Source organism: Phycodurus eques, chromosome 14 (assembly GCF_024500275.1).
Source record: "Phycodurus eques isolate BA_2022a chromosome 14, UOR_Pequ_1.1, whole genome shotgun sequence".
NCBI classification, from domain to species: Eukaryota; Metazoa; Chordata; class Actinopteri; order Syngnathiformes; family Syngnathidae; genus Phycodurus; species Phycodurus eques.
Window position 1 is genome coordinate 23,835,881 of NC_084538.1, and position 25,454 is coordinate 23,861,334.

Consider the following 25,454-nt stretch of genomic DNA (forward strand, 5'->3'; position numbering starts at 1 on the left):
GAGATGAGATGTTTGCGGCATACCTGCTCATTTACACACTGGTATTGTGCGCTGGAAAACGGGTCATTATTTCTTGCAGAGATTGAACACAGCCACAGTCTTTTGGCAAATTAGGGAGACGCAGTTGTTTCGAAACTCAGTGAAAAAATATTCAGACTTCCATTTGCCCTGGAAACGTCGGCCCTCGCTATCAACTTTCCTTTTCTTACTTCCGGTTGCCATTTTAGAAATGGGCAAAAAACAGATCATGCGCAAAACGGCCCCGCGAGAGTTCAGCCACAAGTTTACTGCCATCCTGTGGTGAAATATAAAATTGCGCGTATATTTTGCACTGCCGGGCCACATATTATTGGTTTTGTGACAGAGGCTTCGGGCCAGTGGAAATATGAACACGGGCCAGATTTGGCCCGGGGGCCGGACTTTGGGCATGTCTGGTCTAGCTCCTTCCAGACTTTCTCTTTCTCCTCTAGGTCACATCCTACCTGTGGGGCATAGCCACTAATCACAATATACATAACACCCTCAATTTCAAGTTTCAGCCTCATCCCTCGATCTGATACTCTTTTCACCTCCAAGACATTCTTAGCGAACTATTCTTTTAAAATAATCCCGACTCAATTTCTCTTCCCATCTACACCATGGTAAAATAATTTAAATCCTGCCCCTAAACTTCTAGCCTTACTGACTTTCCACCTGGTCTCCTGGACACACAATATATCAACCTTTCTCCTGATCATCATGTCAACCAACTCCCGATATTTTCCAGTCATAGTACCAACATTCAAAGTCCCCACATTCAGTTCAAGACTCTGTGCATTCCTCTTCTCTTTCTGCCGAAGAACCAGCTTTCCACCTATCCTTCGTCTTCGAGCCACAGTCGCGAAATCTCTACCGGCGCCCTGTAGGTTAATGGCGCCGGTGCGGACATTGTTAACCCGGGCCACGGCTGATCCGGTATGAAATTCTTTGGATGAACACTCATATTTGTTTAGCAAATTTTTAAGCCGGATGCCCTTCCTGACGCAACCCCTCTGCATTTATCTGGGCTTGGAACTGGCCTAGGTTTGCACTGGCTTGTGCCCCCCATAGGGGTGCATTGGGCAACTGTTCAATGTGGACACACCGTTGTATTAATTTTTATTTTATTATTATTTTTTTAAATACACTGTACATGGCCGTACACTAGCCGCTGTTTTGGCTTGCGTCATAACAACATCCTGTTTCGGCCGTTTTGTTTTCTGTGACAAAAGTCGTTCGGTCTGAAACTGAAGATGCACTTGCTTTTGGGCTATTTTCGGCCGAAACATTTCGGTGGCTGAAATTTCAGTGCATCACTAAGATAAATGTTTCATCGTCTGATCAAATTATCAAATATACACAACAAACAAATTGATGGATAACTGGTTTTGAAATCAGAAATCATGGTTCGTAGTTTGATCCTATTGTTCAAGTTACTGTTTAAAGGTGTTTGGTATAAAGACAAAATGCTTGCAATATCTCAAAGTTATCATTTATTGTATATGATCATTAGAAATTTTGGTACAGATTTTACCAAAAATCATGGAAGTTGTTTTCCATGATTATCTTTCGTGGGCAACATAAAATTATGCGGTGGGTCCGATCTAGCCCCCAGGCCATGAGTTTGACACCTGTAGTGTTGAATGATATCAGTTAATTAGTACAATTCAATCGGACTAGTTTCTGCACGAATGTGACGTAACATCAGGGAGACAATTCAATGCCAACAATTAAACGATTCAGTAACTCAGAATTTGTCATAATTAAAATACTGTCACACAGTTAATTTTATGCCAGGTCTTTTATCTCGTGTGTTTATGAATTCATCAAAGATTCACCAAATTGAAGCAACGACTTGGGGACTTCGGTTCCCCAATTAGTGGCATCTGCTCAAATGTCTTGCTCAAGTTGTAATTGTTTCCTAATTTTGTATTTTTACTATCATTTAGGGTACTGTGCTTTGTGACATCATACTGCTGAACTTTCTGAAGGGAGCAGAGCTGTACAAGGCCAAGAAATTTGAAGAGGTAAAATTAATCACTTTTTGGATTGTTGTAGATGCTGGTCCGGGAGCTTGAGACGCCAGTATATGAAATTTGTGTATTATGGTCAGTTATCTTTTAAAATTGGTTATATACAGGACAGGGTTCGAGTTACAATCACCAACAATCACCAATATACAGTACAGGGTTCGAGTTACAATCACCAAGCCCACACACACAAGCGCACCTTAGCTCACATAAAGATAAAATCCTCAAGCTTCTGTTTTTTTCCTCACTTTATCAATATTTATTTTAAACCTAATTCAACCTGTAGTTGAGTCAAAAGGGATCTGGAACTCTTGGACATTTGACCTTTCATACAGCTGTCAAGTGTTTGTTGTGGTGGAGGGGAGGTAAAGGCAGGTAGACACAAGCGCACAGAAGCAGGCAAGACTCGATGTTCATTAAATAAGCAAACAAGGGTGCTGACAGCTAGGGTCAAATTGATTATTATAAATCCAAAACAAAAACCAAGACACTTGGAGCACAGGGAATAGACTCACATTTATGTCAATGACAGGCAACAAATGACATGACAACAGACCTATTCCCTAAAAGATTAATAGAAATATTTTTATTCTGCTCACAAGTTCAGCATTTACGCAAAATAACCATCGGATGCTTGATGTGTGCACTGGCCAATTTTCTTCTCACCACCGTGCATATGTCGGTGAATCAGAATTCATTCTAAATGATGAACTTGTGCCCATGAGCTCCAATCTGCATAAATTGCACCCTATTTCCCTATAAACGTGCATCTGTTTGATGCATCTAAGCGGATGTGAGGAGGTTTAAAGTTGCGAGAGATGTCCCCAAAACTGTCAGATCTCACTTAACCCAGGCTCCCCTACACCTTAGGCACTAAGGGAGTCCTGACTGGCTCTCCCTTTAAAGGGGTAAAGCGCCCCGTTGTCCCTCCATACTACACAGTGCCACGTAAAAGGCGACGGGAGCTTGATTAAGCCAGTGTCGAGAGAGATTCGCCTAGGTTCTTACAGCTGCTTATGAAGCGTTGGCCCCGCTCACGTTAGGCCGCACCTCGACTGAGTAATCTGAGCAGATGCCGGGTGAAACTCTAACCACGCTTCGTTGAGGCTGCTCCCTCTCTAATGATCTTTTGCACTTGGTACTGACCGAGGGAAGTTTGACTGTCTTTGTATGACCGTCAAGACCTGTTATTATTTGGGTAATAGCCGAAACAACCTTTCAAGAATAGGAGTAAAAGAGTCATATTCTATGTTGGTAACTTGTTATGTCTGCCAACATGGTGAACACTGTGCCTTCTTCTTCTTTTCCTTTCGGCTTGTCCCTTTAGGGGTCGCCACAGCACGCCATCCTTTTCCATGTAAGCCTATCTCCTGCATCCTCCTCTCGAACACCAACTGCCCTCATGTCTTCCCTCACGACATCCATCAAACTTCTCTTTGGTCTCGCTCTCTTGCCTGGCAGCTCCATCCTCATCATCCTTCAACTAATATACTAAATATTTCTCCTCTGGACCTGTCCAAACCATCGAAGTCTGCTCTCTCTAACTTTGTCTCCAAAACATCAAACCTTGGCTGTCCCTCTGATGAGCTCATTTCTAATTTCATCCAACCTGGTCACTCCGAGAGCAAACCTCAACATCTTAATTTCCGCCACCTCCAGCTATGCTTCCTTTTGTCTTTTCCGTGCCACTGTCTCTATTACGTACTGACATCGCCACTGTTTTATAAACTTTGCCCTTGATCCTAGCAGAGACTCTTCTGTCACATAACCCACCAGACACCTTCCTCCACCCGTTTCAACCTGCTTGGACTCATTTCTTCACTTCCTGACCACACTCAGCATTGCTCTGGACTGTTGACCTCAAGTATTTAAAGTCCTCCACCCTCTCTATCTCTTCTTCCTTGAGCCTCACTCTTTTCCCTCCACCCTTCTCATTAATGCGCATGTATTCCGTCTTACTGCTCTCCTTCTCTCTCATTTTCCTCATTCATCAACTCCTCGAAGTATTCTTTCCATCTATCTAGCACACTACTGGCACCAGTCAACATATTTCCATCTCTATCCTTAATCACCCTAACCTGCTGCACATCCTTCCCATCTCTATCCCGCTCTCTGGCCAACCTGTATAGATCCTTTTCTTTCTTTATTGTCCAACCTGCCATACATGTCATCATATGCCTCTTGTTTGGCCTTTGCCACCTCTACCTTTGCCCTGTGTCGTATCTCAATGTATTCCTTTCGCCTCTCCTAGGTCCTCTCAGTGTCCCACTTCTTCTTAGCTAACCTTTTTCCTTGTATGATTTCCTGTACTGTGAGGTTCCACCACCAAGTCTCCTTCTCTCCTTTCCTGCCAGAAGATACACCAAGTACTCTCCTTCCTGCCTCTCTGATCACCTTGGCTGCAGTGGTCCAGTCTTCTGGAAGCTCCTCCTGTCCACCGAGAGCCTGTCTCACTTCTTCCCGAAAAGCTGCACAACACTCGTCCTGCCTCAGCTTTCACAACATGGTTCTCTGCTCAGCCTTTGTCTTCCTAATCTTCCTCCCCACCACCAGAGTCATTTTACACACCACCATCCTATGCTGCCTTGCCACACTCTCCCCTACCACAACCTTACAGTCGGTAACCTCCTTCAGATTACATCGTCTGCACGAGATGCAATCCACCTGCATGCTCTTGTAGGTCACCCTATGTTCCTGCCTCTTCTGGAAAAAAGTGTTCACTACATCCATTTGCATCCTTTTTGCAAAGTCTACCACCATCTGTCCTTCCAGGTTTCTTTCCTGGATGGCGTACTTACCCAACACTTCTTCATCACCCCTATTTCCTTCACCAACATGTCCATTACAATTTGCACCAATCACGACTCTCTCTCTGTCTGAGATGCTCAGAACTACTTCGTCAAGTTCCTTCCAGAATTTGTCTCTCACCTCTAGGTCACATCCTACCTGTGTGGCATAGCCACTAATCAAATTATACATAACACCCTCAATTTCAAGTTTCAGCCTCATCGGTCGATCTGATACTCTTTTCACCTCCAAGACATTTTTAGCCAACTCATCTTTTAAAATAACCCCAACTCCATTTCTCTTCCCATCTACACCATGGTAAAACAATTTCAACCCTGCTCCTAAACCTCTAGCTTTACTACCTTTCCACCTGGTCTCCTAGAAACACAATATATTAACCTTTCTCCGAATCATCATGTCAACCAACTCCCGAGATTTTCCTGTCATAGTCCCAACATTCAAAGTCCCGACATTCAGTTCTAGGCTCTGTGATTTACTCTTCTCTTTCTGCCGAAGAACCCGCTTTCAACCTTTTCTTCTTCGACTGTTCAGTTTTGTTCTCGCAACTTTAAACCTCCTCGCATGGTGAACACTGTGCCTATCATTCTTAAACTAAAAGGAGGGACACTTTTATATAGTCAAAAAAAGGCTCTTTGATGAATAAAATGTAGTAAGGGCACAGGGAAGTGAAGTGTCGATGGTGGGAAATCTCAGCCCACTTGGGGAAATAACTGTTGTGTAACTTCTATTCCCACTTGCATGAGAGGTGTAGCCTTCACAGTAACCCTTGTCTCTGGGCATTGCTGTTATTACTTTTTAAAGACATAAAACGGGGATGAACCAATTGTTTTTAAGCGTTGTTAAATAATACCTTTTGGGGAAATTAGAGTGGGCCACCCCAGGTTGGCTCTGTAATGCTCTTCAGAATCAGAATCATCTTTATTTGCCAAGTATGTCCAAAACACACAAGGAATTTGTCTCCGGTAGTTGGAGCCGCTCTAGTACAACAGACAGTCAATTTACAGAACACTTTAGAGACATAAAAACATTGACAAAAAACAATTGTGCAGAAAGATGCAGAGTCCTCTAGCACATAGAGCAGTTTGAATGACTAATATTGCAATAGTCCGGTGCAATGACCATTGTACAAAGGGCGCTGAGACTTCAATGAGTGTATGCGGTTTAAAGTGACGAGTAGTGCGATCATCTGGGACAATGTTGGTTGTGCAAATGTTACAGATACTCCTCAATCAGTGTGCAAATGGAGCAGATGCTACTCTGGCATGAGTGGCCAGTATATGCAAATAGCGCAGCATGGCGAGACAACTACAGTGAGTGCACGAGTAATACATAATTGGCCCCACAGAAATGTGACAACGAACTCAAGTCAAAAAATTGCCAGTTTATTGTAATGGAATTATAGGTTAGGTGTTTAAGAAGTTGATCGCAAGAGGGAAGAAGCTGTTGGAATGTCTACTAGTTCTAGTTTGCATTGATCGGTAGCGCCTACCTGAGGGAAGGAGCTGGAAGAGCTGGTGACCGGGGTGCGGAGGGTCCGAGAGGATTTTGCACGCCCTTGTCTTAGTTCTGGCAGCGTACAAGTCCTCAATGGTGGGTAGGGGGGTACCGACAATCCTTTCAGCAGTTTTGATTGTCCATTGAAGTCGGAGTTTGTCCTTTTTTGTAGCAGCACCAAACCAGAGTGTGATGGAAGAACACAGGACTGATTCGATGACCGCTGTGTAGAACTGTCTCAGCAGCTCCGGTGGAAGGCCGTGCTTTCTCAGAAGCCGCAGGAAGTACACCCTCTTCTGGGCCTTTTTGAGGACGGAGTTGATGTTGGTCGCCCACTTCAGGTCCTGAGAGATTGTAATTCCCAGGAACTTGAAGGTCTCGACGGTTGACACAAGGCAGCTGGACAACGTGAGGGGCAGCTGTGGCGAAGGATGCCTCCTGAAGTCCACGATCATCTCTACAGTCTTGAGCGTGTTCAGCTCCAGGTTGTGTCGGCCGCACCACAGCTCCAGCCGCTCCGCTTCCTGTCGATATGCAGACTCGTCACCGTCCTTGATGAGGCCGATGAGGCCGAATTTGGTGTCATCTGCAAACTTCAGGAGCTTGACAGTCGGGTTCGCTGAGGTGCAGTCGTTCGTGTAGAGAGAGAAGAGCAGCGGAGAGAGGACACATCCTTGGGGCGCCCCAGTGCTGATGCTGCGTGTGGATGAGGTGGCCTCCCCCAGCCTGACCTGCTGTGTCCTGCCCGACAGAAAGCTGTAAATCCACTGGCAGATGGCAGGTGAGACGCTGAGCTGGAGAAGCTTGGTTGAAAGGAGTTCAGGGATGATGGTGTTGAACGCTGAGCTGAAGTCCACGAACAGGATCCTCGCGTAGGTCCCTGCACTGTCGAGGTGTTCTAGGATGAAGTGCAGTCCCATGTTGACTGCATCATCCGCAGACCTGTTCGCTTGGTAGGCAAACTGCAGGGGGTCCAGCAGGTGACCTGTGACACTCCTGAGGTGGTCCAGCACGAGACGTTCAAAGGACTTCATGACCACAGATGTCAAAGCGACAGGCCTGTAGTCATTCAGACCAGAGATTGCAGGTTTCTTGGGGACTGGAATGATGGTGGAGTGTTTGAAACAGGATGAAACTTCGCACATTTCCAAAGATCTGTTGAAGATCTGAGTGAAGACTGGAGCGAGCTGGTCCGCGCAGAATTTGAGGCAGGATGGGGACACATGGTCCGGGCCTGCCGCTTTGTTAATCTTTTGTTGTTTGAAGATGCGTCTCACATCCTCTTCATGGATGGTTAACGCAGAAGTCAGAGGTGTGGTTGTGGTCGCGGGTGCGTGTGTGGTGTGAAACTGTCCTTTTCAAATCTGCAGTAGAAGGTATTCAAGTCGTTGGCTAGTGTGCTATTGTTCTCAGCTTGGGGGGATCGTCGCTTGTAATTAGTCAGCGATTGGAATGCATGCCAGACTGATTCAGAGTCGTTTGCGCTAAACTGTTTTTCCAACTTTGCTGCATAGTTCCTCTTTGCAATGTTAATTTCTTTAGTAAGCTGGTTTCTAGCTCGGTTATACAGGGCCCTGTCCCCGCTCTGATATGCGTCCTCCTTAGCTTGGCGAAGCTGCTTAAGTTTAGCAGTGAACCACGGCTTGTTGTTGTTGATTTTGTTGGTACACAAACCTCTTCCCAGAAACTGATATAGGATGTGACAGTGTCCGTATATTCATCCAGGCTGCCAGCTGAATTTTCAAAGACACTCCAGTCTGTGCAGTCTAAACACCTTTGAAGTTCCATCTTGGCTTCATTGTTCCACTTTTTGACTGTTTTCACTGTAGGCTTCGCACATTTAAGTTCTTGCCTGTACGTCGGTATTAAGTGAATTAAGCAGTGATCAGACGAGCCCAGGGCTGCACGAGGTATAGCACGGTATGCGTTTTTTACCGTAGTGTAGCAGTGGTCTAAAGAATTATTTTCCCTGCTCTTATTGGCCAAAGTGAAGCCAAGAGGTTTGTCCCAAAGCACCTGGTACGGCTGTCCTATATAAACCGAAAACTTTGGATTTTAGCGCTCTTGTTCACCCATCGGTCAGCAACTGAGGTTCAGCAGATGCTCTGATTCTATCTTTGTGTAAGACGCAGGATGATTAGAGAGGCTGCTTCTAAAACGACAGCTTGGAAAGTCTTTGACAGAGAATAGGCCAAAATAGAAGAGTTTTGCCATGACCTCAGGGACAGAGCCCTTGACCTCTCTCTTCTCAACCCACACCTAATCTCAATACAAATTTTGAAGAAGAAGATGATCATCAGAGGAATGCTCAACCTGATCACTCAAACATTCCTTTTTTCTTTTGGAATAAAATTTCATTGTTATCATGTTTTGGATTTTTACACTTATAACTGTTTTCAGTTACCATCTAATGAGACTTTGAATGAAACCAACTGTTTCCTTGAATTTATGTTCATCTCAAATCATCAGCTTGGAATATTTTAGAAGAAGAAGACGACTTTCTTTTTTTTTTTTTTACTTTCAAGAAACTTTATTTAGCACACCTTTTTACTTTAAAAACCATGAAAAGATATTACCAGAAACATAATTAAAACAACAACAAAAAAATGAAAATGTACACAAATAAATAAAAAGAAAATTAAAAATTCAACACCAGTGATCCATATTCACCTACTGAGCAAAAATATTTCCAATAGCCCACCTATCCACAAAATCATTCAGATTATTGGTAACCGTATAAAAGGTGTGCTCCACCCTTAAACTGGCTGCCACCAACCCTCTCAAACAGTAAAGCGGATCAGCGGGTCAAAGTGAGCTCTGTATCTGTTCGTAGCTATTATTCCATGTATAATCCTCCATTGGATGTCACCCATCCGGTTTTCAACATGAGTTTCATACAGGACCCACCAGCTTCCTTTTGGGGAAAATTCCAAACCAAACACCTCTGTCCACCTCGACTCACTGACTCCAGTGAGCGATCCATTGTTCAGCACGTTTACACAACTCTCATACAGCCGCTTTCCACTACAGGAGCTAAAGTTCCTAAATTGTGGAGTTTTTAGGGACAGTACGATTCCGCTCTGCTCCCTCCATTTCCCCACAGCATGATTTCGGCTTGTCCATGTGTGACAAAATTAGTTCCAATAATACCAAATGATGATCTGTAAAACCAACTGGGGGAAATTTGACAATTGCCCTGGTGTTAAAAACCACAGACATATAAAATCTGTCTAATCTGGTTGCAGTAACCACGCCATCAAAAACTTTCATTCGGGTATATTTCCTGTCGATCGGATACTTTGTCCTCCACACATCTGCTAAATCCAACTCCTTGGTCATCTTTGACAAGAAACAGGGTGACTGGGTATGGAGCTCCTTGTCCTATTCTATCTAAAGTGGGATTGGCACAACAGTTCCAGTCCCCCCCAACTAAAACACATTCTCCTTTATCACAGCTGTCCAAAATTTCCTTTAATACTTGAAATAAACTCAAACGGTCCCGCCCGCAATTTGGTGCAGATACATTCACAAATTTAAACATAATGTCTTGGATTTCTGCCTCAACCATTACAATGCCACTGCAACTATTTCTGTGATCGATAGAACATTAACACGAAGAGTGGGACTAAATAAAATAGCGACCCCTGCACTAAGATTAGAGCCATGGCTGAGAACGTACTGACCGCCCCAACATCGCTCCCAGTCCGTTTCTTTTAAATTATCACTGTCTGTTTCTTGCAACACAGCGATATCGATTCTTTTTTGTTTTAGGACTTCTAACACTAGCGCCCTCTTCTGTGCATTTCTACCCATGTTAATATTTAAAGATGAAACCCGTAAATAATCCATATTCATAAAAAGAGAGAAAAAAACAACCAGCCAAAGACAACAACAGAGAAAACCCCAAGTGTTGTAGTTCAATTTCTAATTTAATAATCAACTAAATTCTTTCTGTCTTTTACCACTTAAAATGTTCCTAGCAGCAGTCACATGCTTCCTCAGGCGATATCTCTTCTTGTCATCAAGCAAGTCTGTTCCTATCACCTTCTGTAGGGTACTCACAGTCTTCACAAACTTTCTAACATCTGGAAAATATTCTTGAACATCAACCGTTTTACCGAATGTATCCTCCAAAAACTCATCTAATTCTTTCAAAGGGTATAAATCCTTACTCTGGGAAACGCTGTCAGCAATCGAAGCACCATCTGAGTCAACATCAGTCTCCAGCCCCATAGCCTGGCTACCATCACCATCCCAAACCTGCTCTATTATCTTAAGATCATCAGTGCTTACCCTGTCAGCAGCCTTCAGCTGCTGTCTCACATCACAAGCCTGTGCCATTTTCATCTGATCAATAACACTATTCCATCCATCCATCCATCCATTTTCTACCGCCTATCCGGGTCGGGTCGTGGGGGCAGTAGCTTTAGCAGGGACGCCCAGACTTCCCTCTCCCCAGCCATTTCATCCAGCTCTTCCGGAGGGATCCCGAGGCGTTCCCAGGCCAGCCGAAGGACGTAGTCTCTCCAGTGTGTCCTGGGTCGTCCCCGGGGTCTCCTCCCGGTGGGACGTACCCGGAACACCTCATCAGGGAGGTGTCCGGGAGGCATCCGAATCAGATGCCCCAGCCACCTCATCTGGCTCCTCTCAATGCGGAGGAGCAGCGGCTCTACTCTGAGATCCTCCCGGATGACCAAGCTTCTCACCCTATCTCTAAGGGAGAGCCCGGACACCCTGCGGAGGAAACTCATTTCGGCCGCTTGTATCCGGGATCTTGTTCTTTCGGTCACGACCCACAGCTTATGACCATAGGTGAGGGTAGGAACGAAGATCGACCGGTAAATTGAGAGCTTCGCCTTTCGGCTTAGCTCCTTCTTTACCACAACGGACCGATACAAAGTCCGCATCACTGCAGACGCTGCACCGATCCGCCTGTCGATCTCCCGTTCCATTCTTCCCTCACTCGTGAACAAGACCCCAAGATACTTGAACTCCTCCACTTGGGGCAGGATCTCATCCCCGACCTGGAGAGGGCATGCCACCCTTTTCCGACTGAGGACCATGGTCTCAGATTTGGAGATGCTGATTCTCATCCCAGCCGCTTCACACTCGGCTGCGAACTGCTCCAGTGAGAGTTGGAGCTCACGGCTTGATGAAGCCAACAGAACCACATCATGAGCAAAAAGCAGAGAAGCAATAATGAGGCCACCAAACCGGACCCCCTCTATGCCTTGGCTGCGCCTAGAAATTCTGTCCATAAAAATTATGAACAGAATCGGTGACAAAGGGCAGCCTTGGCGGAGTCCAACCCTCACCGGGAACGAGTCTGACTTACTGCCGGATATGCGGACCAAACTCTGACTCCGGTCGTACAGGGACCGAACAGCCCGTATCAGGGGGTTCGATACCCCATACGCCCTTGTCCCTCGGGGAGTCCTGTCCCTCCACAGGACTCCCCGAGGGACACGGTCGAACGTCTTCTCCAAGTCCACAAAACACATGTAGACTGGTTGGGCGAACTCCCATGCACCCTCGAGGACCCTGCCAAGGGTGTAGAGCTGGTCCACTGTTCCACGGCCAGGACGAAAACCACACTGCTCCTCCTGAATCTGAGATTCGACTTCCCGACGGACCCTCCTCTCCAGCACCCCTGAATAGACCTTACCAGGGAGGCTGAGCAGTGTGATCCCCCTGTAGTTGGAACACACCCTCCGGTCCCCCTTCTTAAAAAGGGTGACCACCACCCCAGTCTGCCAATCCAGAGGCACTATCCCCGATGTCCATGCGATGTTGCAGAGGCGTGTCAACCAGGACAGCCCCACAACATCCAGAGCCTTTAGGAACTCCAGGCGAATCTCATCCACCCCCGGGGCCCTGCCACCGAGGAGCTTTTTAACTACCTCCTCCCATACCCGAGTTTTTGCTTCAGCGACCACCAGAGCTGCATTCCGCTTGGCCAGCCGGTACCCATCAGCTGCCTCAGGAGTCCCACAGGCCAAAAAGGCCCAATAGGACTCCTTCTTCAGCTTGACAGCATCCCTCACCGTTGGTGTGCACCAACGGGTTCGGGGATTGCCGCCACGACAGGCACCGACCACCTTACGGCCACAGCTCCGGTTGCCCGCCTCAGCAATGGAGGCGTGGAACATGGTCCACTCGGACTCGATGTCCCCAGCCTCCCCCGGAACATGAGCAAAGTTCTGTCGGAGGTGGGAGTTGAAACTCCTTCTGACAGGGGATTCTGCCAGACGTTCCCAGCAGACCCTCACAATACGTTTGGGCCTGCCACGTCGGACCGGCATCTTCCCCCACCATCAGAGCCAGGTGGTGATCAGTTGACAGCTCCGCCCCTCTCTTCACCCGAGTGTCCAAGACATGCGGCCGCAAGTTCGATGACACGACCACAAAGTCGATCATCGACCTAGGGTGTCCTGGTGCCAAGTGCACGTGCGGACACCCTTATGCTTGAACATGGTGTTCGTTATGGACAATCCATGACGAGCACAGAAGTCCAATAACAGAACATCGCTCGGGTTCTGATCGGGGGGGGGGGGCCGTTCCTCCCAATCACGCCCTTCCAGGTCTCACTGTCATTGCCCACGTAATCATTGAAGTCCCCCAACAGAACAATGGAGTCCCCAGCGGGAGCGCTCTCCAGCACCTCCTCCAAGGACTCCAAAAAGGGTGGGTACTCTGAACTGCTGTTTGGTGCATAGGCACAAACAACAGTCAGGACCCGTCCCCCCACCCGAAGGCGGAGGGAGGCTACCCTCTAATCCACCGGGGTGAACCCCAACGTACAGGTGCCGAGCCAGGGTGCAATAGGTATACCCACACCTGCTCGGCGCCTCTCACCGTGGGCAACTCCAGAGTGGAAGAGAGTCCAACCCCTCTCAAGAGGACTGGTACCAGAGCCCAAGCTGTGTGTGGAGGCGAGTCCGACTATATCTAGTCGGAATTTCTCGACCTCACACACCAGCTCGGGCTCCTTCCCTGCCAGAGAGGTGACATTCCACGTCCCTAGAGCCAGCTTCTGTAGCCGGGGATCGGATCGCCAAGGTCCCCGCCTTCGGCCACCGCCCAGCTCACACTGCACCTGACCCCTATGGCCCCTCCCACAGGTGGTGAGCCCATGGGAAGGGGGACCCACGTTATCCTTTCGGGCTGTGCCCAGCCGGGCCCCATGGGTGCAGGCCCGGCCACCAGGCGCTCGCTTTCGAGCCCCACCACCAGGCCTGGCTCCAGTGGGGGGCCCCGGTGACCCGCGTCCGGGCAAGGGAAAACAAAGTCCATTGTTTGTCGTCATCATTAGGGGTCTTTGAGCCGTGCTTTGTCTGGTCCCTCACCTAGGACCTGTTTGTCATGGGTGACCCTGCCAGGGGCATAAAGCCCCAGACAACTTAGCTCCTAGGATCACTGGGACACACAAACCCCTTCACCACGACAAGGTGACGGCTCAAGGAGGGGCAATAATACTATTCTGTTCTATAATTTGCATGTCATTCTTACTTTCATCATTGTCAATAATAGTACGTTTTCCCTCTACCTTCGCCACCACCGATCCACGAATTTCAGCAAGGGGTACCTCCGCCGTCAAGGCGGCATTCACACTCATAGGGCCCACTCCAACGGGGTCAGGCTCAGCCGTCCGCCCCTCAACATCAACGACCCTACCAATATACTCACTATTTCTCCTCTGAACGTGTCCAAACCATCGAAGTCTGCTCTCTCTAACTTTGTCTCCAGAACATCGAACCTTGGCTGTCCCTCTGATGATCTCATTTCTAATTTTATCCAACCTGGTCACTCCGAGAGCGAACCTCAACATCTTCATTTCCGCCACCTCCAGCTCTGCTTCCTGTTTTCTCTTCAGTGCCACCGTCTCTAATCCGTACATCATGGCTGGCCTCACCACTGTTTTATAAACTTTGCCCTTCATCCTCGCAGTGACTCTTCTGTCACATAACACACCTGACACCTTCCTCCACCCGTCCCAACCTGCTTGGACCTGTTCCTTCACTTCCTGACCACACTCACCATTGCTCTGCCCAAAGTATTTAAAGTCCTCCACCCTTGTTATCTCTTCTCCCTGTACCTTCACTCTTCCCCCACCACCCCTGTCATTCATGCACATATATTCTGTTTTACTTTGGCTAATCTTCATTCCTCTGATTTCCACTGCATGCCTCCATTTTTCTAACTGTTCCTCCACCTGCTCCCTGCTTTCACTGCAGATCACAATGCCTTCTGCAAACATCATGGTCCACGGGGATTCCAGATTTCTGTCCTGAGTCCAGCCTCCACTACTCCTCCTTCCCATAACTTCATTGTGTGGCTCATCAACTTTATTCCTCTATAGTTCCCACAGCTCTGGACATCACCCTTGTTCTTAAAAATGAGCACCAGCACACTTTTCCTCCATTCCTCAGGCATCTTCTTACGCGCTAGAATTCTATTGAACAAGAAGGTCAGAAACTCCACAGCCACCTCTCCTAGATGCTTCCATACCTCCACAGGAATGTCATCACGACCAACAGCCTTTCCATTTTTCATCCTCTTTAATGCCTTTCTAACTTCCCCCTTACTAATCATTGCCATTTCCTGGTCCACCACACTTGCCTCTTCTCCTCCTCCTTCACTCTCATTTTCCTCATTCATCAACTCCTTGAAATATTCTTTCGATCTATCTAGCACATTACTGGCACCAGTCAACATAGTTCCCTCTCTATCCTTAATCACCCTAACCTGCTGCACATCCTTCCCATCTCTATCCTTCTGTCTGGCCAACCTGTATCGATCCTTTTCTTTCTTTAGTGTCCAACCTGCCATACATGTCATCATGTGCCTCTTGTTTGGCCTTTGCCACCTCTACCTTTGCCCTGTGTCGTATCTCAATGTATTCCTTTCGCCTCTCCTCGGTCCTCTTAGTGTCCCACTTCTTCTTTGCTAACCTTTTTCCTTGTATGATTTCCTGTACTGTGTGGTTCCACCACCAAGTCTCCTTCTCTCCTTTCCTGCCAGAAGATTCACCAAGTCCTCTCCTGCCTGCCTCTCTGATCACCTTGGCTGCAGTGGTCCAGTCTTCTGGAAGCCCCTCCTGTCCACCGAGAGCCTGTCTCACCTCTTCCAGAAAAGCTGCACAACACTCATCCTGTCTCCACTTCCATCATATGGTTCTCTCCTCTGCCTTTGTCTTCCTAAACCTCCTCCCCACCACCAGAGTCATCTTACACACCACCATCCTATGCTGTCTAGCCACACTCTCCCCTACCACTACGTTACAGTCAGTAACCTCCTTCAGATTACATCATCTGCACAAGATGTAATCCACCTTCGTGCTTCTACCTCCGCTCTTGTAGGTCACCCTATGTTCCTGCCTCTTCTGTAAAAAAGTGTTCACGACAGCCATTTGCATCCTTTTTGCAAAGTCTACCACCATCTGTCCCTCCAAGTTCCTTTCCTGAATGCCGTACTTAACCATCACCCCTGTTTTCCTACACCAACATGTCCATTACAATCTGCACCAATCATGACTCTCTCTCTGTCTGGGATGCTCAGAACTACTTCATCTAGCTCCTTCCAGACTTTCTCTTTCACCTCTAGGTCACATCCTACCTGTGGGGCATAGCCACTAATCACATTATACATAACACCCTAAATTTCAAGTTTCAGCCTCATCACTCGATCTGATACTCTTTTCACCTCCAAGACATTCATAGCCAACTCTTCTTTTAAAATAACCTGACTCCATTTCTCTTCCCATCTACACCATGGTAAAATAATTTTAACTCTGCCCCTAAACTTCTAGCCTCACTGCCTTTCCACCTGGACACACAATATATCAACCTTTCTCCTAATCATCATGTGAACCAACTCCCGAGATTCCTCACATTCATTTCTAGGCTCTGCGCTTTCCTCTTCTCTTTCTGCCAAAGAACCCGCTTTCCACCTCTTCTTCGTCTTCGACCCACAGTAGCGGAATTTCCACCGGTGCCCTGCAGGTTAACGGCGCCGGTCGTTGTTAACCTGGGCCACGACCGATCCGGTATGGAATACTTTGGATGAAAGCTCATATTTGTTTGGCAAGGTTTTAAGCCAGTGGCCTTCCTGACGCAACCATTGACGCATTTATCCGGGCTTGGGACCGGCCTACAGTTTGCACTGGCTTGTGCCCCCCATAGGGCTGCATTAAGGTTGAACTCGGGATGTGAGCGTGAAATGAGTGGATGTGGATTGAGCGATGATAAAGATGGGGGTTTTATCCAAAATTATTATGCACTAATTTCTGCTTGGTAATCAGCTTGGTAATCAGTTATACTCACGTTGGAAAGATCAAATTCGGCAGGCGAGTCTTCCTGCCTGGTTAAACTTGCTGGTGACTCAACCCTCACACCAAAGCGTAGTAGGGGAGATGGGCAGAATGTATCTGTAACCCAGCGAGTATTGAGGCGGCTGGGAAGGGTTTTACCGGGCCGAGCCTGGGTGGCTCACCCCCTCGTGGCGTGGTGAGGAGAGGAGGGGGCTTTGGCCCGGAGCGCAAGGTCTTAGGCGAAGCAGGAAAACAAGAGGAGACGGTCTTTTGTACTTTGAGGGAGTTGCCAAAAGACCAGCGTGGGACCACACCTCTGATATTGAATTTCACCCTAAATCAGTGGTGGGCAAACTACGGCCCGCAGGCCACATCCTGGCCATTGAGCATTTCAATCCAGCCCGCCAAAGATTGGTACAGAATCGTCCAAATCATATCAAAATCATGACTACATTCACCTTGTCCTGTAATGCCGAGTGATTCCACCATGTTGTGCTGTAATGCCCAGTGGTTCCACCAGATTGTGCTGTAATGCCCAGTGGGTCCACCAGATTGCGCTGTAATGCCCTGTGGTTCCACCAGGTAGCGCAGTCGGTACACTGATACATTGACTTTACTTTGTCTGTTCTGTTTTGATTCTGCTTCTGTGGTCTCAAAAGGACTAGGGAAAGTTCAGTGTCACGGGAGCGCTTTCTGGTGAACATTTCCGGCACCACCGGTGCAGTCCCCCCTTTCGTAAGCTTGTCATTTGGCTGCGGTTGGCGTAGAGGCGGTGCTCCAAGGAGGCTCAGTGCGGAGCCCTGGGCATTTCTCTCGTGTTTGGTGACACTGGCAAGGGCCGTCACACTTTTTTCTGAATGTCCGCGCCGCATATAGTCAATCAATGGCATGAAACGACTTAGTTGGTGTTGTACAATGAGCAGAGATACTGACTTCGTGACCCCAAGACAGGGTGGACCACCATATACGGCCCAATTGTCCAATGTAACGATACCACGCAGTTCAGTTGGGTGTTTTTAATGCGGAGGGCCGTATCGTCACCACGCAGTGTCGGAAGTTGAGGGTCCGATTCTCATGCTGTAACTTGTCATGAAGTTGGTCGAACACTTCCTCGGACATAATCGTGAAGTCGGCCGGGGTGTCGACGAGTGCGTCATCTTGGCGTGCAAGTTCAAGTGTGGTTGTTAAGTCAAACTTCTCCGACGTGCCATTAACGGTGAGATTACCCAGAAGACGCAGAAATGGCGGTTTTTCTCTTTTGCTTGGCAAGTTGCCGGAGTCATTTGGTGAGTCACATGATATGGTGGGTGACTGTTTGTCAAGATGGATTTTTGTTTGTACGATTTGGGTTTGTCACATTCGGGCGAACAGGATCAGGAGTCCATTTTCACCGGCGAGCTCTCAAAGTTTCGGCGCAAGTCATTATTGTGATAGCTCATACCAAAAATATTGTGATCCGATGGCTTCATGTTGGTCTTTTTCTGCAAAGCAAAGCCTTTAGCGGCCAAGTCGCATAGTTGTGAGCTGGACAGTGTGCAGGGGCATGCTGCCACCCCCAAATGGTCTTTAACATTTGGGTACAGGTTTTCAACAAACAGTGTTTCGAAATGTATGTCTTCTTCCATGTTCGGTTCATTTAGAAACCCAAAATAAGCTTTACACAAGCGACAGGAGTATGCCTGTGGCGTTTCGAGGCTCCCTTGTTTAACAGTAAGAGCGGCCGGTAAGCCGGTAACGGCTTCCGGGTCTTCAAATTCACAGGACAAAGCCTAGCAGATGGCCTGATAGTCTGACAATACATGTGCAGGTTGTTGTTCAATTAGGGTACGCACTTCTTGACTAGACGTGACGTTGATAAGGTAAAGTTTATCATCAGTGGTAGCGAATGGGAACCGTTTAAGGTCAAATTTTATGTCTTTAAGGTATGCTGTCGTATCATGGGAGCCGTCAGGTTTAGGTTTGAATCTCTGAATATTGCCGTAACTTTGTCTAAGCCTTTCAAGGTCATACCTGTTGGGGCACCAGGACAAAGGAGAGACACGGGGGAGTCCAAGAGGTCAACTGCAACTGGCGTGGCCGGCTCTCGAGTTGGCGCTGTCAAATCCGGAGCTGGGCCAGGCAAAGTGGCAGGAACCTTTGACATCTCCCTGTGGGGTTAATGACCAAATGCTGGAGAGGTTTTGTAAAGCCTTATTGGGGGACTAAAAGTTGAGATTTGGAACTTCAGTTAAGTCAAAGAAATTTTATTTGTTTAATTTTGGTAAAGAATTTAAAGATACATAAAGTTAGGCATGTGAATTAATTAATTGCTTGTACAACTTACAATGATGACTTTGGCAGAGGAGAAAAAATGAAAAAAACATTTTTATTTTTAGAAAATATAAATTAAAGAAATACAAAAAAAAAATTAAAATAAAACCCCGAAGTGATTAAAAATAAACAAGCAATTAAGCAATAACTCCACTCGTGTGTGAATCTGTTAAGTAATTGTATTTAAACTGTGTAGGGACCATAAGTAACCAGAAGATGGTGCTGTTAGCTTAAAAATATAACGTCCGTCGCTGGTGTAACTTGTAATCAGAATCAGAATCATCTTAATTTGTCAAGTATGTCCAAAAACACACAAGGAATTTGTCTCCGGTAGTTGGTCTAGTATGACAACAGACAGAGAACACTTTTGAGACATAAAGACATTAAAAAAAATAAAAAAAATAAAATAAACAGTCACTGAGCAGTAAAGGGTTGCTAGTTATCTGGTAATGCCGGTACATATTTTCTTTTTGACAATTGTGCAAAAAGATGCAGAGTCATCTAGCACCTAGAGCAGTTCGAATGACTAATATTGCAATAGTCCGGTGCAATGACCATTGTGCAAAGGGCGCCGAGACTTCAAGGAGTGTATGCGGTTTAAAGTGACGAGTAGTGCGCTTAATCTGGGACAATGTTGATCGTTCAAATGTTGCAGATACTCCTCAATCAATGTGCAAATGGAGCAGATGCTACTCTGGCATGAGTGGCCAGTATTGGTCAACAACAGATCTGCAAATAGTGCAGCGTGGCGAGACTACTACAGTGAGTGCACGAGTAATGTATCATTGACCCCACAGAAATGTGACAACGAACACAAGTCAAAAAATTGCCAGCATGTTGTAATGGAATTGTAGGTTAGGTGTTGAAGAAGTTGATTGCAAGAGGGAAGAAGCTGTTGTCGTTATGTTATAAATCTCAAACGGACGGAACATCAAAAGTTACAAAGCTTCAATCGTAAAACTGTAGCGGTGGCGTTTAAATAAAACGAGCAAAATTGGAACGCTTTAAAGCCGATAAATAGCAATTGGTTGCAGTGGTGTGTAAATGCAATAGTTTTGCGATTATGCTAGCTAGCTCTGAGCTAGCGGGAGGGGGCCAGTTGCTAGGTAACGCATGACGCTCAGTTACAAAGGCGGCTGGAACAGAGCAACCATGGGAACCAGGCGCACACAGGAAGCTTAAACCACCAGAAAAGCACTCAGCAGTGTAAACACGTTTAGTAATTCAGCAGTAACAATTATCAATTGAACACGATGCCTTAGCATGTGTTCGTTAGCAGCTTACTAGCGGTTAGGTAACAGTTAGGTGGCTAACGGGCTTCGAGTGGGCCTGTGGATGTCACGTAATGACACAAACGTCCACCGGGTGGCGCCCACGGACGGCACTGAAACACGCACCACGGTTCAAAGCCACGAAGAAGAAAACCAAAATGGCGATTTTGCAATGTCACTATGTGGAATCTTCCCCAACAAAGATGGCTCCGACAGACGCCTCATGGTTTTAAACACATGACAAAATGGTGACCTATGGAAGCAGCATGTTTCCACACACCCAAAGCAAAATGGTGACCTCATGGATGGTGCGTGTTTTTACACACACAAAGCAAAATGGTGACCTCACGGATCCCGTGTGTCCACACACACAAAGAGCTATCACTTCAGCTCAGATCTTGAAGCCCGGCTCAATGCGATCAACAAGGATTCTCAGTTTGAAACACTTACTTGTGCCCAGGGACTTCCCAAATTGTTTTGTCACGCGATAGGTGTTCAAGATTGATTCCCCGAACCGGAATCAGTTTGTCACTCATTCGGGTAGCTAATCCGAAGCGTGACGTGGTGGTGGAGGATTTCTCTGCATGTCCAGAATTAGTGACACGTTAGAGAAAACCTCAAAGGCATTGTAAGAATAATCTGTGTCGGAGATCCTACGACATGACAGATGCATTCAATAATAATAACCAAATAGATTCCGTGGTAATTCTTTGACTTTCAATGTCAGAATACCATTTAACACGTCTACATAGTAGAGTATGTAGACTACTATGTAGACATAGTAGACATAGTACACATAGTAGTCTACATAGTAGACGTGTTAAAGGCAGGGACCTTGGCGATCCGATCCCCGGCGACAGAAGCTGGCTTCTAGGGACGTGGAATGTCACCTCTCTGGCAGGGAAGGAGCCTGAGCTGGTGTGTGTGAGGTGGGAAAGTTCCGACTTGTCGGGTTCGCCTCCACACATGACTTGGGCTCTGGTACCAGTCCTCTTGAGAGGGGTTGGACTCTCTTCCACTCTGGAGTTGCCCACGGTGAAAGGCACTGAGCAGGTGTGGGTATACTTATTGACCCCCGGCTCGGTGCCTGTACATTGGGGTTCACCCCATTGGACAAAAGGGTAGCCTCCCTCTGCCCACCCTATTTGGAGTCCTTGGAGGGGGTGTTGCGTTCTGCTGGGGGACTTCAATGCTCACATTGGCAATGACAGTGAGACCTGGAAGGGCATGATTGGGAGGAATGGCCCACCTGTGCTCATCACAGATTGTCCATAACGAACACCATGTTCAAGCATAAGGGTGTCCACACGTGCACTTGGCACCAGGACACACGAGGTCGCACTTCGATGATCGACTTTATGGTTGTGTCATCGGACTTGCGGCTGCATCTCTTGGACACTCGGGTGATGAGAAGGGCGGAGCTGTCAACTGATCACCACCTAGTGCTGAGTTGGCTCCGATGGTGGGGGAAGATGCCGGTCCGACGTGGCAGGCCCAAACGTATTGTGAGGGTCTCCTGGGAACGTCTTGCAGAATCCCTTGTCAGAAGGAGTTTCAACTCCCACCTCCGACAGAACTTTGCTCATGTTCCGTTGGATGCGGGGGACATTGAGTCCAAATGGACCGTGTTCCGCGCCTCCATTGCTGAGGCGGCTGACTGGAACTGAGGCCGTAAGGTGGTCTTGTGCCTGTCGTGGCAGCAATCCCCGAACCCGTTGATGGACACCAATGGTGAGGGATTGCCGTCAAGTTTTAGTAGGAGTCCTATGGGGCGTTTTTGGCATGAGACTCATGATGCAGCTGATGGGTACCGGCTGGCCAAGCGGTATGCAGCTTTGATGGTCGCTGAAGCAAAAGGTTCGGTGAGGCCATGAAGAAAGACTTCCGGATGGCTTCGAGTAAATTCTGGTCCACCATCCAGCGTCTCAGGAGGGGGAAGCAGTGCACCATAAGCACTGTGAATAGTGGGGATGGGGCGCTGCTGACCTCGACTCAGAACATTCCGAATCGGTGGGGAGAATACTTCCAAGACCTCTTCAATTCCACCGACACACCTTCCCATGAGGAAGCAGAGTCTGGGGCGGGCTCTCCTCCGTAGGGTATCCAGGCTCTCCCTTAGAGATAGGGTGAGAGCCTCGGTCATCCGAGAGGGGCTCAGAGTAGAGCCGATGCTCCTCCGCATTGATAGGAGGCAGATGAGGTGGCTTGGGCATCTGATTAGGATGCCTCCTGAGCACCTCCCTGGTGAGGTGTTTTCCAGGCACGTTCCACCGGGAGGAGACCCCGGGGACAACCCAGGACACGCTGAAGAGACTATGCCTCCTGGCTGGCCTCGGAATGCTTTGAGAGCTGGATAAAGTGGCTGGGAAAAGGGAAGTCTGGGCGTCCGTGTTAAAATTACTGTCCCCGCAACCCAACCTCGGATAAGACGAAGAAAATGGATGGATTTTTTTACATGTTCCTTTCATAAAACCCAAAAATCTCAAAGATTGATGGATGGATGAATGGATGGATGGATATATTGAGTTTTGTAATTGCTTAACTTTGCATACTCACCTGTGTCTCATATATTACAGGTGTCGGACAACTCACTGGATTCTCAAAACAGCAGGCTTTATCGCAGCCAGCTGTCACATCAAAACAATGAAGCCTTTATGAAGTCCAGTGATTTGGGATCTTATTCCACTGAATATTACAGCTACCAGTGAGAGGGCCCAAATCAGTGGTGTGTTTTTAAAATGAAAATTAAGAATGTATTTTAAAAATATATAAAAATGTTTGCATGGTGAAAGTTAGTCTGATTTTCATGAATATGAATTATTGGTGGTAAAACAAATCTTATTTTAGATTTTGATAATGGAATTACATGTTTATCCTTTACAGTTACTGTATTATCATGTAATAGAATATATATGTTATGATGATTATTGTTACTCCAGTATTAAACAACAGATACATTGTGACCTTTGTGTCATTATATAATAATTATATTGTGTCAATTCAGTTATCTCAAGAGATTTTTCATATGGATTAGGTCTTGGATTACGTGCAGCACAGATTAACGAAAAACAACTGAATGCTAAATGAGCAAGCACATTGAAACAAATGCAAGGGAATTCAGTTTCAATGGTAATGGTGATCTGCTTTCAATTGAACTATTGCTGGTGTTGACAGATTTACTTTTCCAAAGGAAACCACGTTTCATTTATATACAGTGTAAAAACATTCATATTGACATATATTAGCAGCTCAGAATCAAACTATCATTCAAAAAGGTGGATTGTGGGATAATTTGTAATGGGACAGTTGCTTGGGTGGGGCATCTTACTTTGACTTTTAATTTACCGGTACTTTTACTTATTACTGTAGTACTGTAATGTTCCCTGTCAAACTCAATGCCCAGGTGTCAGATCCAGCTGCAAAAGCAAATCATATGCTTCTACTTCATGCTTCTTGTAAAAATCTGTACTAAAATTGCAACCTTTCTTCACTTTGAATAAAGTTGTCACGACATTTAAAAAACCTTTTTGAGAGATATTGAACTGGGGAGAGGGAAGTCTGGGCTTCCCTGCTAAAGCTACTGCCCCCGCAACCCGGCCTCAGCTGAGCGGAAGAAAATGGATGGATGGACAATTACAAACTTTTTTCTTGACTTCTACTTTCAAAGCTAGTTATCCATCAATTTGTTATGTACATGTAATAACAAGACAAGGCGATAACAGTTTATCCCGGATGCCCTTCCTGATATCACTCATCCCTTTTATTTCCAGGCTTGAGGCATAAGGGCACTGGCCCGGAATCGAAGTCGCACCATCTGCATTAGGCAGCTGCATGTGCTACTTCACCACAGTGCATTCAAAATAACTAAGTTACCAAATAATAATTAAGACAGCAATGTATTGTTCAAATATTTAAAAATGAACAAAATTGGAATGCCATTGTACATTTTCTGCGCACGATAAAGTGTGTGGCTAGAATATCTGCCTCACAGTCAAAGGTTCTTGGGGTCGAATCGTGACTCTGTTTGCATGTTCTCCCTATGCTTGCATGACTTTTTTTCTGGGTACTTGGGCTTCCTCCCATATTTTAAAAACATTCATGGTAAGATAATTCAAGAATCTAAAATGTGTGAATGTGAGTGTGAATGGTTGTATGTTTTTTTCCCCGGTTCTTTTGTCGATAAATTCGTGGAAAGAGTCAGAAATTTACAGTGCATCATTCAACAAAAACCTAACCAGGATTGCCCTTTTCTGGAATTTGTCGTCTTTTATCTTTGTCACTTTGCCCACAATGTGTGGGGAATTTCCATTTGTTATATCTCGGGAGCATACAGTAACTTCCCATTAGGAGGGTTAGTGACACGAATATAGAGTGGCTGGATCCCAGAGGACCTCTGTCAGAGACAATATCGATGGGAATACCGTGGAGTCTAAAGAAATGCTGGACAAGGAGGTCAGTAGTTTCGAAGGCGGATGGTAGCTTGGGGAGAGGTATGTAATGGACAGATTTGGAAAAACGATTGACAATGATGAGAATGACAGTTACCTTCAGAAGGAGGTAGACCAGTAACGAAGTCCAGAGCAATATGGGACCAAGGGCGACTACGGATAGGCAATGGACGCAGCAGCCCAGCTGGGAGCAGGTGTGAAGACTTCCCTCTGGCACAGACGGAGCAGGCTTGGACGAACTCGCCTTGTCTTGAATAAGGCTGGGCCACCAGAAATGCTGCCGGATTAACTGAATGGTGCGGGTGATGCCAGGATGACAGGTGAGTTTTGAGGTATGAGTCCACTGAAGAACGTCAGAGCGTGCAGAATCTGGTACGAACAGGCTGTTTGGAGGCCCAGTCTTGGGATCTGGCTATTGCAGAATAGCCCAACCCTCTAGACAGCTCAAGAAGCTCAAGTGGGAAGCGCTTTTATGTAAAAAGTGCCTGAGCAGGTAAAAAGAACATTTGCATACCTGAAATCCCCTGAGAGAATCACGTTCAGAGCATCCATATGCTGACATTCGCCTTCTCCTTGCATTCCATGACGGAAGAAAATGCATCAATCCATCCAAGTGTAAGTTCAACTTGCATTTACCAGAATAACAGGTTGATGCAAAAAACAAAAAACAAAAAAACAATATAATACACCTTTCGTCAAACTCTTGAGAGGTAATGTTTTGACAGGTTTTATGGCTTTTACGTTGAGGTTTGTTTTGATCATGTGA

At 46.6% G+C, this 25,454-nt stretch overlaps 1 protein-coding gene across 1 annotated transcript in view; it reads left to right on the forward strand.

Annotated features, from left to right (window-relative positions):
- The window catches only part of LOC133413057 (P2X purinoceptor 3-like), a 75,619-nt gene extending 52,671 nt beyond the window's left edge, over nt 1-22,948 (forward strand). Inside the window, exons 11-12 of the mRNA XM_061696944.1 lie at nt 1,968-2,045; nt 22,817-22,948. Of these exons, the coding sequence (XP_061552928.1) occupies nt 1,968-2,045; nt 22,817-22,948 (210 nt within the window). The remainder of the gene's footprint in view (nt 1-1,967; nt 2,046-22,816) is intronic.
- The last annotated feature ends 2,506 nt before the right edge of the window (nt 22,949-25,454 follow it).